The following is a 16753-nucleotide window of genomic DNA, read 5'->3' on the forward strand; positions in this document are numbered from 1 at the left end:
GACAGAAAGATTGTGAATGTGACTCTCTGTGGCCATTCTCATATTTCTGGATTGACAAGAGCAGAACACACCTACCTGAAAATATCTTTAAAATGTTATATGGCAAAGCCCTTTGCTAGCAATCTGGTGCATAACAGACAAGGTAAATTTGCTACATTCTAGGCCCTTAGACAAATAACCAAAACAAGGAAACAAAAAGGACTATATCAGGGCCAGTGACTTTAGAGGCAAAATTCCATTCAGCAAACATGGGAAGGGGCAGTCACTCCAGGTGCTAGAACTTTACTGCCCAAGTGTCCGTTGGCTCTGGGGTCTTACATTTGAAATCTTCAATGCAAAGATTGGTTAGTTGGTCGTCCCCTTCTACTTTTCGAAGGAAAAGATGAAGTTTGGATTCTCTTTTTTTTTCCATATCTTTTCTTTTCTTTTAGGAAAAAATGATATATTTGGAGAAATGGTTCATCTTTATGCCAAACCTGGAAAGTCGAATGCAGATGTAAGAGCTCTCACATACTGTGACCTGCATAAGATTCAGCGAGAAGACTTGTTAGAAGTTTTGGATATGTATCCTGAATTTTCTGATCACTTTCTAACAAACCTAGAGTTGACTTTCAACCTAAGGCATGAGGGTGCAAAGGTATATATTAACTGTTTGCTTATTTATGTACTTTTGACATTTTATTTTATTCTTGGATTGCACTAATACTTCTGAAAAACCAAACAAAATATTGTAGCAAAACTTTACCAATCTGAATATGTGGAAGAAAAGCCCAGCCTAATATTGAAGTTTCTAAATTATACGAATGTGATTTAGCCTAATTACTTTCAAATATGTTGAATAATTTTAAGTATATCAGTCAAGTTTGACCTTGAAGGAACCCTGAGGTGACGTACTTGATTTTAAATAGTCTTGGCTTATATTGTGCCAATTATTTGCAAGAAATGAGTAACTCTAGGCTATTGAAAATCCCTTAGAAGAGCTTATCTTATACATAAGTTAAATTATCCTCAGCTATTATTTACATCTACATTGATTATTATCATCTCAACAATAATGAAAAAACAACCTCATTCAAATTTAGGTCCACATTCAATAAAATTTTCAAATCACAGAAGTATAAATTAATCAGGTTTTATAGTACAGTCAAACTTAATGCTGCAAAATGAATAATATATGGCCTAATAGAAATAATACTTTAAATAATTCTACACATAAGTTAACCTGAATGAATTTTGAGAGTGTAGCCCTTCTGTCCCTTGTCCTCTTACACTGCAAAAATGTGTCCTTATGGCCTACTACTATTCTATGGATATAGAACTTATGTTGTGCCCATAATTTATTACTAGGTTATCCCTGCTCCATCCCTTTCCCCCTCAAAAACCCAGCAACCCCACTCCAAGTCTAAATACTTTTTAAAATCAGAAATCAAATATTGGGTGGTTGATACTTGCCTGTGTATTTGAAAACTAACAAAAAGAATCTCTGGATAAAAGACCCATAAGTAAAGAGTTAAGTAAAAGATGGTAGATTTAATTCTCCCTGGAGTTATAGTCATTCCCAGGCACTGTGAGAGTGAGAAAATCAAAAAGAAAGGAAAGCTTTTAAGGTCACGAGGGTGCCTGATGCACCAGTTCAGATAATTGCTTCTTTTCCAAACACTGAAAAGTTAAAAAATATTTAGGAAATAAAAGGTTCAAATTATTAAGAGCATATGTTTTTTATAATGGTTTTAATTGAGTATTTTAACATAATTCCCATAAAAAATCACCAGCCTCATTCTGATTTTGCCTTGCAAAATGATAAATACCTACCTCAGGTAATTTCTTTATATAATGTTTAGGCAGCACCCAAATGAATATAATAGTTTTTATTTTTACTTACAAGATTGATAATATTGTACAGAGTGAACCACAGGAGGAGGAAGGAGGAGCTGGGAACAAAAATAATAAAGGGTTCAAAAGTAAAATGTTTATTGAATTCAACCTTATATTTATTGTAAAATTTAACCTTGTGATTATTACCGTGTAATTTAAACATCTTAGCTAATTATAATAAGTTTACACATTTTTCTCTGCAGTAATACAGATTCTGCAAAGTTTTTAAAAGTTATTGTCTTTATTTTAACTAACCAGTTACATAAAACACATTCCACGAAAGAGAATATTTTGCTTCTAAATGCTGACGCCATCCCCAAACATTTCTACTAAATAACTTCTACAACTATGATTTCCCCATCAGGTGGTGAAACTACTAGAATTATCCTGTCAGTCTATTTTATAATTTAGAGGCAACCCTTAAGGGAAGTATTGTAGCTATTTGCCTGTGATCTAATAAAGTGGTTGAAATAATATGAAGTACTAAAGAGTTTATTGATAGTATATTATGTTCAAATTGAGTAATCTTCCATTTTATCTTGTTGTTTTGTTAACAAAGGCTGATCTCTTACTACGATCACAATCCATGAATGATTCTGAAGGAGACAACTGTAAGCTACAAAGAAGGAAATTGTCATTTGAAAGTGAAGGAGAGAAAGGTGATTCATTCTATTTCTAACGTTTAAATGTAGAGCATGTGGTTATTAGCTTTTCTTACTTAAATGCTTATTATACTTCTGATTTCAAGAGTAAATTTTATTCAGGCTTTGAGAGAGCAAGTTCTTTGCTTTTTTCAGTAGCTAATGATATGGTTTATGGTTTCTGATTGATAGCTCTCAAAGATGTTATTCAACAAAGCCATCTGATATCTACAAGGACAACATAGATTTAAAAAATACAAATGGGTTGGTTAAAAAAAATGGAGGTCAATTAATAACAGTTGAGTAAGTATGCATCAGAGTTCTGAGAAACGTGAAGGAGGACTCTCACTTCCGGCCAGGAGCTCATCCTCCCCCACGCCCCACACACATGCCTGACATGGACAAAGGTGACAGCAGTTCTCACCATCCTCAAATTCTCTGTAGTGCTTGCCACTCCCGTTCTCTCTAGATTTTTCTACCTCTCTGACTATTATTTATGTTTCAATCTTATATTCAACAAATATTTATTTAACATGTCACATTTTCAAAGAACTACTTAATATTCTGAGAAACAAATTGTGCAAAACAACATTCATCTGCCCTAGGGAGGGAGATGGACACACCCTCAAATAGTAGGTGCTGTCACAGGAATAAGTACACCTCATGGGAACCCCGATGAGGGCGCAGCCACCCCATGTTCCTGAGTAGATGGGAGAAGGCTTTCCCGAGGAAGCTGCCACTCATGCTCCAGGCTGATCCAACAAACATCCCAGTACTCACCTTAGTTCGCCTCACAGCAGTATCTGGCAGTGTGAACCAGTGTCTGATTCTGAAGACTGTGTTCTTGGCATCGGTGACACTCACTCTTTTTATTTTTCTCCCTCACTAATCCCCTCACCAATTCCCTGAAGACAATTTCAAGATCATTATCTTCTAAACTAGTTCCCCAGTTGTTAGAGTTTCTCAAGGCACTGTCCTAGGTCCTCTATTATTCTCATTTGATACCATTCTCTCTTCCTGGGTGATCTCATTTATGCCCAGTATTTCATTATATCCTCACATAGCAGATGTGCATATTTACATCGGAATTCCAGATCACTTGAACTTCAATTCCATATATCCAACTGCCTATTAAACCATTTACTTGAAATCTCAAAGGCAGGTCAGACTCAACATTTCCTAAACTGAACTCATGATGGTCCCTAGAAACCTGTCTCCCCTTCAATTTCCATTGAAATGAAATTTCCAATGAAATTCCTGTCTCTGCAAATGGTACCATCCTCTAATCAATTGTGCAAGCCAGATATCTAGGAGCCAAACCTCTCTCAACCTTTCCAACACCTCTGGTGACAAGTCTTATTATTGTTACCTCCAATAGATCTAGTTAGATAGATCTATTTAGTGTTCAAACTATGTCCTCAAACTAATAGATCTGTTTAGTCTTCAAACTATGTCTCCTTTTGGTTCACTTCTCTGCATCTCCAAAGTCACAACTCTGTGTTAAAATACCATAATCTGCGCTTTGGAATGCTGAAACTGCTTTCCAACTCACCTTCCCACATACAATTTGCCACTCTCTCATCTTTTCTCCACAACAAACCACTGGTGATTTGTTTTTTTCCTAAATGCATTTATGTTTATGTCACCCACATATTCAAAGCCTTTTAAGGACTTTCCATTTCCTAAATCTTTAAGGGGGAAAGGGGTGTCTCTGCCTACCTCTTTAGTCTTATCTCATGCTATCTTTCCTTAACTACGTCAGCCCCTCTCCATCCCCCATCAGTTCATCTCCTCTGCAGCGTTTATTTCAGTTGCACTCTTAGGTTTATTTGTATCATTATTTCATCGATGTTGTCTACCTCTGGATAGCAAGTTCCATAGAGATGGGAAATATTTGGTCCCCTGTAGCTCCAGTGCTTGCCACATAGCAGGTGCTCAACAAATATCTGCTGAAAGAATGAATGAAATAGAATTTTAAAATCTTCCTTTTGATTCTCTTCCTCCTTTTGCCTTCTTAATCAAGTTCTTTCCTTGACTTTCTTTCCTCTCTCAGTCCTCTCTCTAGGAGAGATCATCTACTAACGTTAGCTTGCTCTGCAATTCAAGTGAACTAAACTAACCTCTCTTCCATGCAAATTGTTTCTGTGTTTTTGTTTACATCATTCTCTTAATCAAAATTTACCTCCCTGTCCTCTAACACACACACACACATGTGCACACACACAACCATACCACACCACTTTTTCATCCACTAAAGTTACATTTTTATCAAGGTCAATCTCATGATATTTTCAACATGAACTGTTTCTTGATCTTCTCAAATGTATAGGTTCTCTTTCTCTTTTGAATTCCCAAGAAACATTCCTCTTGTGATACTGTCAAAAATCTGCCCCGAACTGTGGTCCTAGGTATATTTGCTCTTTTTCTCTATCAAACTGTAGGTCCTTTAGCAATGAATGTTTGATAAATTTTGCTGAATTGGGCTAATTGTTGAATCCTCTGACTGAGAACATAAACCACTCATAAATAGGTGATGATTTTTTTTCTGCAATATCCTTTATAATTCTCTGGGTGACTTTTTCTAAAATCAGACCCACTGCTGTCAAGCTGTTCTTTCATAGAGTTAATCTAAATCCCTTATCCTGAAGTTAATCTCTTATTTTTATCTCACTGAAAATGAAGAACAGCTTGACAATGTTGTCTATATAATAATGTCTCCATACAGTCAAAGATTTATCAAATCTCCTTTCAATCTTGCTCAGTTTCTTCATTCTCAAGTTAAATAATCTAACGTTTTCATCTCCTGATAAGGCCCTGAGAGCATGTCACAATTTATAATGTGTTCATGCAACTAGACATTTCTATTGATTTTGAAAACTTTTTCTTTAATCACAGGCTTGGTCTATGAGACCCATTTTATATAAAGTGTAAATGGTAGGGGAATTGCCTATCTGCAGCTCTTTGAAGTTTACTGGTATGTCAGTGAGTTACAATGAGTTGGTCAATGTGAAAACATGATTAACTCCAGTTATCTAGAGCCTAAGAGCCTATTCCAAAATCTTTATGACTCCAGGGTGCTGCAGGCAGGTGTAAAATTTGCTGAAAGCAATTTGGTTCCCGTGCACCCCAATCTAATGCTTTTAAAGTGACTCCACTCATTCTATACTTCTTGATGTAGAATCAACATTGAGAAGAAAAACACACATAAAGTAAGTGCAAAGAACAGAGAACTTTAGGAAGATCATTGATGCTAAATGATGTGTGGGTACATAAACCAAAAGCTTCCTGGTAAATGCACTGATTATTTTAGTGTTAGTTTACCGCCCATATGAAAGGAAACCTTGAGGGAAGACATCCAAGAGCTCTGATGACTGTGAATCAATCAGCAGAGGCATCAAGAGCCAGAGGGAAGACCATGTGGTCAGGCATTGGTGTCAGACAGAGGTTGAGTTCTGCATGGTCACTCACTACCTCCTCAACAGGACACTGGGACTCTTTGGGCTTTGGTCCTCACCCACCCTCCCCCTCCAATCATTCCTACCTCAGGTGCTAAGGAGCTCACATTTTAAAAGAAAAATTTTAAAAAGAGATATGTAGAATCTCTAGCAAGCTCACTTGAACAAAATAGATATTTAATATAGTAAACTTGTTGACGAAGGCAGTTTGTCCTCATGAGCTTCACAATTTTTTTCTGAGTAAATAAACCCACTTCCCTACAGGACAGAGTTATCAGAAACAAACTTGAGGACACCTTCTATTTTTTGAAGATATCTTTAAGTAGTTCTTTTTCCTTCCTAAAATCCTGGCATGGAGGTGCCCAGGACCTCCCCAATATGACTAGGGTCATTGTAAGAAGAGGTTCCTACATTTCAGTTCCTGAAATGGAAGTAAAATGTTATTGGTACGAAAAGTGCAGAATAAATCATGCTACAGTGACCTCTTCAGTGTCCATGGCGTTGTTAAGATGGCTGGGAAGAATAAAAGTAAAAGAAAAAAATGCTGAAAAATGGTCTATTTAAATGGTCTTCAGAGTCAGATTGTGCTTACTGCAGACTGTGCAAAAATGATCAGCTGGGTCATGGGAATAATATTTCTTTTAAAATTTTATGTTGTGCATATTTTATAATATAGAGAATATAAGTACAGTGACAAGTAAAATGGTGCCTTTTGTATATATACTATGTATATTGTAAAATCTATTGATATATGTATGTCAATATATACATATATGCATTTTATATATATACAGTGTGCCATTAGAGACACACATACACCATGTGTGTTTTTACTGGTAGGGCTTACATGATGAAATATTTGGAGTATTCTGCTGAACACTTTCTGTGGACAGAATATACAGTATCAAAGTAGCTGCTAAAGGTTGATTCAATGGCCAGTGACCTTCTGGCAGTGAATAATGCGACGAGGGCAGCAACATAACAGGCCCAAACCAATCACCCATTCATTTGAGTGTCCACTGTGTGCTAAGTGCTCCTAGTTTTTTCATCTTTATTTCTATTTTAGTTTTAGATAGTTTGTCTCTACCTTTTAGAGAAAACTCTTTATTAATTAACAAGAAGAAATTCTTTTTGAATTTGAAATTCTTTTCAAATTGTAGTTAGTGTATACGTACTTACCCTCTTCAGTTTTTATTACATTTTATAAATAATTTAGCAGGAAAAATAAATATTTCTACAGAATTCTGCAGAATTTAGCTTTACCATTTTCTGTACCAACTAAAGAGTATGGAAGAGGAAACTCTTTACTCTAATTGATTTTACTGCTTGGAAACTCCCCAAACATTGTGAAAAATCATGAAGTAGACTTCCTGCTGATGTTATAAGTTTGAAGAGAAAGCTCATTGGTATATATTTTTTTAACTAAAGCATGGAAGTCACCTCATTATCAAATGGGAATCAAGGGACAGAAAGTGCAGAACATCTGTCAAAAGAACAGGTTTTGCATTGATACCTTCGATTCCCATTCCTCATCAGACCTCTCTGTCTGCAGAAGTATCTGCACACCTCTACCAACCATCTTTTCTCTACACCTTTTCCTACTTCCTTTTCCAAAAACATAAAATTCAAGAACAAAGGAGACAAACTGCCTCAATTAAATGCACTTGGAAAATGTATTGGGTCAGAAAGAAAATAAGTGTTCTCAGCAAAATGGACATTGGGATGAGAAGCTAAAGAATGCTGAGCTTGTCCTTCCTAATCTAGAAATATTTTTATTTTCTTGATTTTGAGAACCTAGAAAACAATTCTCAGTACTCAGAAGACCCATTACTCCCTGCTAATACATTATTACAGTAAACCCCATTATAAAAAACAAAGAAACCGCCAAACATGAAACAAAAAACAAAACAAAACAAAAACATGAGGAAAAAAACACAGTGTTAAAGATGCACTTGTACCAACCAACAGGATGGAAATCAAGGTGAATGTTCAGCATCCTCTTTCCCCTGGGGTTAGATGGTTCCACACACATGATGACAAACAAGAACACTTTTTAAGAAATAGATACATCCTAAGAGTAAGGAAGAGAGAATGAAACTTTTTCATTTTCCTACCCATATAATTTTTATTTAAATGAGCACTTTTATACATATTCCACTGGAAAAATCCAATGTTCCAGAAAACATAAAGGAAATGTGTTGAACTCATTACACTTTGTATATCAGAGGGTAGCAATCGACATTATCTATTTGTAATATTGGCTTAGAGATTTCACATTGCCATCCATAAGCCAGTAAGTTTTGAGTGTTTTTTCAAAATAAAATAACTTCCATGAAAGTTATTGAAGAGGTAAGTATATATACTGATAAACTTATTTTTATAGAATATGAATTGTCTAATCCTAATTTTATTAAATTAATTCTTTAAATATATTGGTATTATACTTGAGTGTCTCCTTGGACTATCTTCCCCAATACAAAATAATAGTTAGCTTTTTGTTATCCATTTTAGTGATACATATGCATCTTTTCTTTTCTCCATCTTTATTGAGGTGTAACTAACAAATAAAAGTTGTATTTATTTAGGATGTACAATGTGATGTTTTGATATACGAGTATGTACATTGTGAAATGATTATCACAATCAAGCTAATTAAAATACTTATCACCTCACATAGTTATCTTTTGTGTGTGTGTGTATGTGGACAGAACATGTAAGATCCACTCTTAGCAATTTTCAAGTATACAATACATTAACCATAGTCATCATGCTGTACAATGGATCTCCAGAATTTATTCATTCTGCATATCTGAAACTTTGTACCCTTTGACCAATTCTTCCCCAAATGCATCTTTTCTTTATTTTAATTTTAAAGATAATTTGATCTTATATATATATATATTGCAAAATGATCACCTAGTCCCCCTTCAACATTCTTTAAAGCTATAGAGGGGCTAAGGAACTTGATCTCAAATCAAAAAGTTATTTTAAACTCCAATTTTCTAATGAAATTATTTGTTTAAGGCATCTGGCTGAAACTGCTCAGCTTATCTCAAAATTGTCAACAGTGGGAAATCTAAAACTCAAATACTGAGAGAGCACCGAAAATAAGTCGCTTTGACCAAAAGTTATGTCTTCCTGTTGGGTGTGACAAATAAAAATGGTTAACTAATTAATCTGAGGGGGAAAATAAAAATAAAAATTAATCTAAGAGGAAGACTCCATAAAAGATGAAGCAAGCACAAATGTTTGTTCCCAGATTTTTTGAAATGGAAAGATTTTATATTATCATTTCTAAAATAGATCCACTCCATCAGGACACTTTATTCTATGCTCTTGAATTCATTCTGAGCCCAGAGAGACCTGCATAAGACAAATCACAAATGTTTTAGAACTATGTTCTGTGAGAAAAGGGGAGGAGATGAACTGTCAGACTATAGAAACAAGGGAGAAAAAAAGATTTTCAGTCATCTGAATCAGAAAGCAAATTTGAGGCTTAAACAGGGGGAAAAAATTTGTAAAATGATGATAACAGGATTATGCAATCTCACTTCTAGCAAAGGGGAAAATGTAAAACTTCCCCTGATTACCGCCCTCAGCATACTACTTCTACATAGATTATGAATATTATTAAGAAAAAATAGTGCCTACTACTACTTAACACCTACCAAATAATTTAGTTTAACTGGAAAAAGGCAGAAACGGAACAGTTCATCAAAATCTAGAAATACCTGGAGGCTAATTATAATGCATTTCAGCTGCCTAAATTTATGTATTTCATCAGCCAATCTCCTGCTTTAGCCTGAGCAGTTTCCATTTTTAATCCACAAATAGATTGCCATTTCAACTTCCATTTCATGTGACAGAAAATGAAGCTTTAATTTAGTATGAAATAAAAAATGTTGTTTCAGTGGGGCTGCATCAGAGAAACTATTCATATAGCCTGGGTGTGAGTTCAGTGGCAATGAACACAGAAATAAGCGTAGGGTTCCAATCCTCACAAGTTGGAGTAATTCAAGGATAGTGAACTTTTCCTTCTTTCATGATTCAGTTTTTACCTGGAATTTTTGCTAAAGGATTTAGGTCCTATGTATGTGAAGGAATTTGCTCCGTTTTACTCTAGAACTAAATAATAGTAATTCCTCATTCACCACATCGGCAAGTTATCATTCAACTTTACAGTATATGTTAACTGATGAATCTCGTTCTCAAGCATCCAAAATCAAGCCATAAGTTGGCAACTAAGACTGGGGCCCAAGTAGTAGGTGGGACAGAACTTTCTACCCTGTGTAAAGATTTAAAAATCTGCAGAAAACCATCAAGATTTCTTGAGCTGGAGATAAAATGGTTTATTAATTTGAGATGTACATTCATTACAAGTATCCACACTTAAACTGGAAGCATATGAGTTAATGGTTAATTAAGTTTACATTTGATTCTGCTGGGAAAGACTACATAAACATTAAAAAAAAAAAAAAAAAAGTGCTTTTTAGGGAAGATGAGAAGCCCAGAAGCCTGAGCTGATTCAAATCCCACTGGTGCCCAAGTCAGGGACTACAGCAAGATTTACTTAGGACAATTCACTAGCAGGTATGAGGATAATTTAGTAAAGTGAAGCTTCCATTTTTTTTCCCCACACTTAACTGGCATAAAATTAGTAACTATCATTTTTTGAGCAATAAAATGAAACATTCAAAAAGTGGAGAGTACTGATCAAATTTTTAGAGGACTTTGGAGGAGGGGAAAGTTAAAGACAAAGATAATGGGAATGAAGATAACAAGAATGAAGTTTATAGGTTTGAGGAGAGCTGTGCCAATAACACCAAAGAAATTTTATAAGAAGAGCTTTTGTTGGTAAGATCTGAAAATTTACAACCAAGTAGATTAGTGAGTGAGTGGCGAAATAACATGACACTGAGTAATCAATGATGTCTAAGTGTTTGAGATTGGAAAGGTCTGTGGTCTTCTCAGCAAGATGAAATCACTGAGCAAGTGTGAAATCTTAAAGAAAATAAATTAAGCAATCTGCTTTTGCTAGATTTAACTTAATTAACAGAACATAAACTTCTCAACAATTTCACATGAAGCTGATTTTTAAACTCTTATCCATTTTTACCTTGGGCAGTTTTCTGGCTTCTAATATTTGAAATTATGATTAAAAAAAATAAAGGAAAGAATCTTTGTTTAATTTCTATGCCATATGGGAATTTTAAAGAACAGTTGGAAGTTTCTCTGGAGTGGCCTTCAATCAGTTCATTTGGCCTTCTATAAATAACACAGTAAGCACACCCAGGCATAGAGTAGATGGGGATACTGCCTTAACCATTTCTCTAGAAAATGTAAACCTTCTGGAGTTGTGTTGGTTAGTTTATTAGCAAGAACCAGATGGAGAATTATACTGTCTCCCCAGGATACTAATAGAAACAAGTTCTGGGGTATGTCTTTGAGTTTTTCCTCCTGAAATATATTCTCACACAATTTTCAGGGCTAAAATTATCCTGACATTTCAGTATAAAACAGCCAATATGCGCTACAGGCTTTAATGTAATTAGGTAAAACCTACCTTAATTACTGTATTTAAGCTTTGTATTCTTTGCAGTATGTTACACAGCCAAACTGCCTGGAATGTCTGGGTCAACACATACTTTAAACTAAGGTTGAAATTTAGCCTGCCTGTCTTTAGTACAGAGGCTTCCAATTTTGATCTTTGCGATGTGTGGATGGCTGCCACAGATAATAAGGGCATGGAAGTTAAAAACAAACAAATAACAAGCTGCATAGTGGTGATATTTTAGAACTGAGACACATATTCCCTTGTCTTTTTTATTTCTCTAAATTGATAGTGCACCAGGTTCTGAGAATACAAATTGAACTTATTTGTTTGTAAGTTATCCTGCAGTTTTTCTCTGAGACATAAACATTATTACTATCACAATTTTTTTTTAAATTGAAATGAATAATTTATTTTATTAAAATAATTGAATACTCCTTTAATTAAAAAGAGTCTTCAAGCAGCTACATTTTCCATAGGAAAAAGGTAGTTTATACATAGCTAGATAGTTTTAATATGCACACAGAATCACATTTGATTATCTGCTATAAAAGAAATAATTTTTCTTTGATAGATTTTGGCAAAGAAAACAGTACAAATGATCCTGAAGACTCTGCTGATACAATAAGACATTATCAGAGTTCTAAGAAACACTTTGAAGAGAAAAAGAGCAGATCGTCATCTTTCATCTCTTCCATTGATGATGAACAAAAGCCTCTCTTCTCAGGAATAGTAGATTCTTCTCCAGGAATAGGGAAACCCATTGGGCTCGATTTTGAGGAAACAGTGCCCATCTCAGGAAGAATCCACATAGATAAACGAAATCACTCTTGCAAAGGTAATTAAGAATGAGGAATCAAGTTGTCTCTCTTCAGTGCTAATTGTACAATGGTAACTTTTCACAAATTAAGAACTGTGCTGACACATGTTAATTTAATTTTTCTCCATTTCATGAAATGTTTACAAAGAGTTCAGATTTCAGATCATCTATGAAGTGTTTCCACCATTCTGAAGCGAGCAGTAATTATTCCTAAACAACCATGGCATGAGAGGTTTTTGTGGCCAACCAGATTTACTGCCACACAGAAAACTGTGTGGGAAAGTCTGTTGTAGTGACTCCAATGGGGAGAGAGGATCAGTGAGTATTTTAAGAGAGCTAAACAATTAATTATTTAAATGTATCTTTTGTACCTACTCGCACCTAACCCTATAATTTTATAGTATAAAAGGCCAATGCAATCACACTACAATACATGCCAAAAAGAATTTTATTTTACTAGGAATTATGAGAAAGAGAGGAGGAATGCCCGGAAATAAACTATGCTTTTGATCCAACTCATTTAATATCCCTACCAAAGGGAATACTCAAATGTATGAATTTTGTTATAGAAAATATGCATGTGATGGGCAATATTGCTTGATTAACATATGCAAAATTTGATGCTAAAGGATGGGAAACTCAGAAAAACTTGAAGAAATATTAAATAGAAGAACAACTAACTTAGCATAATAGGAGCTGGATCTACATATCTATCTGGATGTAACTATTAAGTGGTACCAATAACAGGTGTGGGACAGACTGCTTGGATTCCAGGCCCAGCTCTGTCATCTGCCCCCTTTATGACTTTGGGTCAGTTACTTGACCAACCCCACTAAGACTCAGTTTGTGCATCTTTAAAATAGGAATAATATTATCTAACCAACTACTTAGTTGTGATTATTAAACAAGATAATATGTAAATTACTTTCTCTGAAATAAAATCCCCAAATCTGTTTAGTATTTTCTCACAGCTTTTATTTTCCAACTTTTTAATCATTTAATACATATATCCCTGGAAATATATAAATGTAAAGATTAAGAAGTCGTAGCAAAATATCAAATGAATATAACAAAAATGAAGGAAAAATAGGATGTTCTTGGCCTGGCAGGATAGCAAAATTATGGTGCAGAGTAAATAAATATTATCTATCATCACCACAGTTGTTCCTACAGATCATATCAAAAAAAAAAAAAAAAGGTTTCATTGGATCTAGGATGTTTAGGCTTTATATTTTTTCTGAGTTACTTTCCCTATCATGTCAAATCAGCTTTTGTCTATGACCCACGTGCAAGTAAGCTAAGAATATATGCAAACTTTCTCTGGACAATCTAAAATCTTGATGAAGTGAATGGAAATAGTATTTCATTTATCACAGTTGAAGAATGGAATATTAGATGTGATTACCAAATGTCCCATTTTAGTTATTTATGAAAATGAATTCTGGGAAGTGCTGAAAATAGAAACAAGTTGTATCATGGAAGTCGGAAGTTCTGAAGAGCTTGCTGAACCATCTCTACTCTCTCCGAAAGTCAGCATAATGTGGGCCTGGTTTTTAAAAAGTGCTTTTTGTTGTTCTCCTCTTGAGTTTTAGTGTCTCAAGTGACAAGTCATTAATGATATATTTTGGGGATTTTATTTAACTTTACAGTGACTCTCTCTGACAGTGAATTCTCGTGCCTTTCATTTTATATTTTTCTTTGCCACTTCTTCCAATTATTTTTAATTAGCTATTCCACATGCACAATGAAAAATATTTTAACAAATAATTTTAATATCTATGAATATTCAGTTTTCATAAATTTACAATGCAATCCCTATTCAAATAATCTTTAAAATACATAGCTAAATATACATCTCAATTGAATAAATATAATTGATGTTATATACTTTGACCATTGTGACACATGGTTATCCCAGTTAATTACTACAATTAGTCAACGGAGGATTCTAAAATTTTATTCATTGCAAATTTCATTCTCTAAGGATTTTTAAGGTGAAGTACTGTGTAATGTTCAAGAACATGGATAATACATAAGGTGTAACTGCCCGAGTTTGAACTACTACATCCCCATTAATTTTGGTTTCACCATCAATAGGAAATTTTACTCACTCATATTCCTGGCATTTGTCATGCTGAAACCAATAGAAGAGCACATATAGGCAAAACTAAAAAGAAATAAAACAAATTAAAGAACTCTGATCCTACTTAGATTGAGGTCAAAAGTTGACTCTAGGAAAATTGTGTGTACCCAGAGCAAAGTGAAAGTTTACTTTCTATTCATCCATTTCCAGAAATGTGTCTTGCAACTATAGCAACATTTTCCAAGGCAACCAACTGCAGATTCTTTCTGAGCTATATTTAGCAAGTGTCTACATGGATGTTCATTTGATTAAGACCACCAACCAGGATTTCCCCTTTGAACTCATTTTTTATATTGCTGTTAACAGCTAATCACATATCTCCAGATTTTATAAAAGAGTAAATTATAATCAAGGAAGTATGTAACGGTATAAATTGTATTCATTTTAAGGTAAGATAATCATTTTTCTCTAGAGCACTGAAGAAAAAATGTAATCATCCATAATTTATTGCATGTGATTCACCATTGTCATTTAAAAATCAATTTATTATATATGACTTGAAAATAAGAGAGCTATTAAGCATAGGCAGAAATTCTGTAAGCTTTCTTGGCACAAAACCTGTGAGCATAATATGTAACCTCAATCCTATCAGCTCTTGTCTTCTGTAAAGAAAAGATTCTACACTAATTGGCTAGCAGGAGACTAGACAGGGACAAGCATTTGCATCACCAAACCATTTATATGTGTGTTCTGAATGTATGTTTGGTATTGTTAGCCCAAAGTTGAAAACCTACTTTACTAAGATATTACATTATTGTTTTGCATTTTAAATAGGTTCAAATGTCTGTGAATAATAAATTAGTACTTTGCAGTGAAAATCTGCTGATAAATAAACTAAAATTCCAGCAATACCATTTTTCTGTGTTCATTTAGATTTTGTCACATTTGGTAAAACATCAAAAGAAATACTGTCATTTTAAGAAATGAAACAAAACACTAGGACCTATAGGGTACAGAAGCCATAATCAGGAAGAGCCTTTCGGAAATTCATAGCAAGCTCTCTGAGGTCTGTTAGCCATTTCCACAGAACAAGGAACTCTGACCTTGTATTTTTTTCTAATGCTGTCTTTGGATATGCAAATTCCTTTGTTATAACCTCACCCTACTGATGCAGAAATTATAGGCACCTCATTAAAAAAATTTCTGTGTATTCAATGATAAAAGATAGTGAAAGAAAAACCACAAAGAAAGAATGCAGAAATTTTTGTCTTCTACTTGAAGAAAAAAGATGCGTTTGAACAACCTGACTGTACTTTTGGAGAAACTGTAGGAAAGGAAGGGACTTTGAGAAGTCCTAAGGTCCTGTTCTCTATTTCTAGAATCATAACTAATCCTGCCCAATTCAGTTACTTTCTATCCAACTTTTAAAAATAGCTGAGAATGTAAATTCCATAACTTTACATAATAACTTTTCTCAGTGTTTAATCATAGCTACTTGTCAAGATTTTTTTTAAAAAGTCTTTCTATCAAACCCAGCTCACTTTCTGTAATTCAAATCTATTTCCATGTGAAAATGAAGATGAGCTTTAGATAATCCTTCCCTCCTACCAGCCCTCCAAATGAGGAAAAAATGTTTCTCCTTCTTTGTCTCTGAAATAAACTCCCAGCTTCAGTAGTATTTTTTCACGGGTTTTATTTTCCAGCCATTTAATCATTTTATAGAGGTAAAGGGAGCATAGGAACAGCATTAAAAGCATATGACAAAAATGAGGGGCAATGTAGCATATATTTGCCCCCCAGATATTGATAGCTTGAAGATACAGATTTTTTAAGATATAGATTATAGGAGAAACAACAAATTGAAATAAGTTCAGAAAATGAATCTCTGTATGAAAAATGATCACAACCCTGCTAGACTGAATTCTTCAAGTTCAGGGCCTATGTCTTCTTTGTCTTTAATTCCTCCACATTTAGCAGAGTGTGTGGCACATAACAGACACAGAGCATTTGAAAAGTGGACTAGAACAGAAAAACAGTTTGTTTTAAAGGATAGTAACATAAAAATATTAAAAATAAAAGAACCAACAGAAAAAAATATTAGAAAACAATGTCATTATATTAGAGGATAGTACATAAAGAGCTACAAAGAAGCATAAAAACATGAACAGCAGCTTGGAACTAGAGGATTTTTAAGACTCTTCCCATCTTTAATGGTTTATGGCTTCTTGGCTCTACCTTGAGTTGGGTTGACCTAAGGAAATCTCCCTGAAGATCAACACTTCCCTTGGAGCTTCCTCTTTAGGCCGACTCTGAGTGATAACGTATTTG

At 34.3% G+C, this 16753-nt stretch overlaps 1 protein-coding gene across 2 annotated transcripts in view; it reads left to right on the forward strand.

The window, feature by feature from the left end:
• The window catches only part of KCNH7 (potassium voltage-gated channel, subfamily H (eag-related), member 7), a 504650-nt gene that overhangs the window by 449133 nt on the left and 38764 nt on the right, over positions 1 to 16753 (forward strand). The window contains exons 11-13 of one of the 2 annotated variants that reach the window (XM_008579962.1): positions 432 to 637; positions 2435 to 2534; positions 12097 to 12360. In XM_008579962.1, coding sequence (XP_008578184.1) covers positions 432 to 637; positions 2435 to 2534; positions 12097 to 12360 — 570 coding nt within the window. The remainder of the gene's footprint in view (positions 1 to 431; positions 638 to 2434; positions 2535 to 12096; positions 12361 to 16753) is intronic. The other variant, XM_008580673.1, reaches the window with a different exon arrangement.

The sequence above is a fragment of the Galeopterus variegatus genome, unplaced genomic scaffold (genome assembly GCF_000696425.1).
Source record: "Galeopterus variegatus unplaced genomic scaffold, G_variegatus-3.0.2 Scaffold1, whole genome shotgun sequence".
Taxonomy (NCBI): domain Eukaryota; kingdom Metazoa; phylum Chordata; class Mammalia; order Dermoptera; family Cynocephalidae; genus Galeopterus; species Galeopterus variegatus.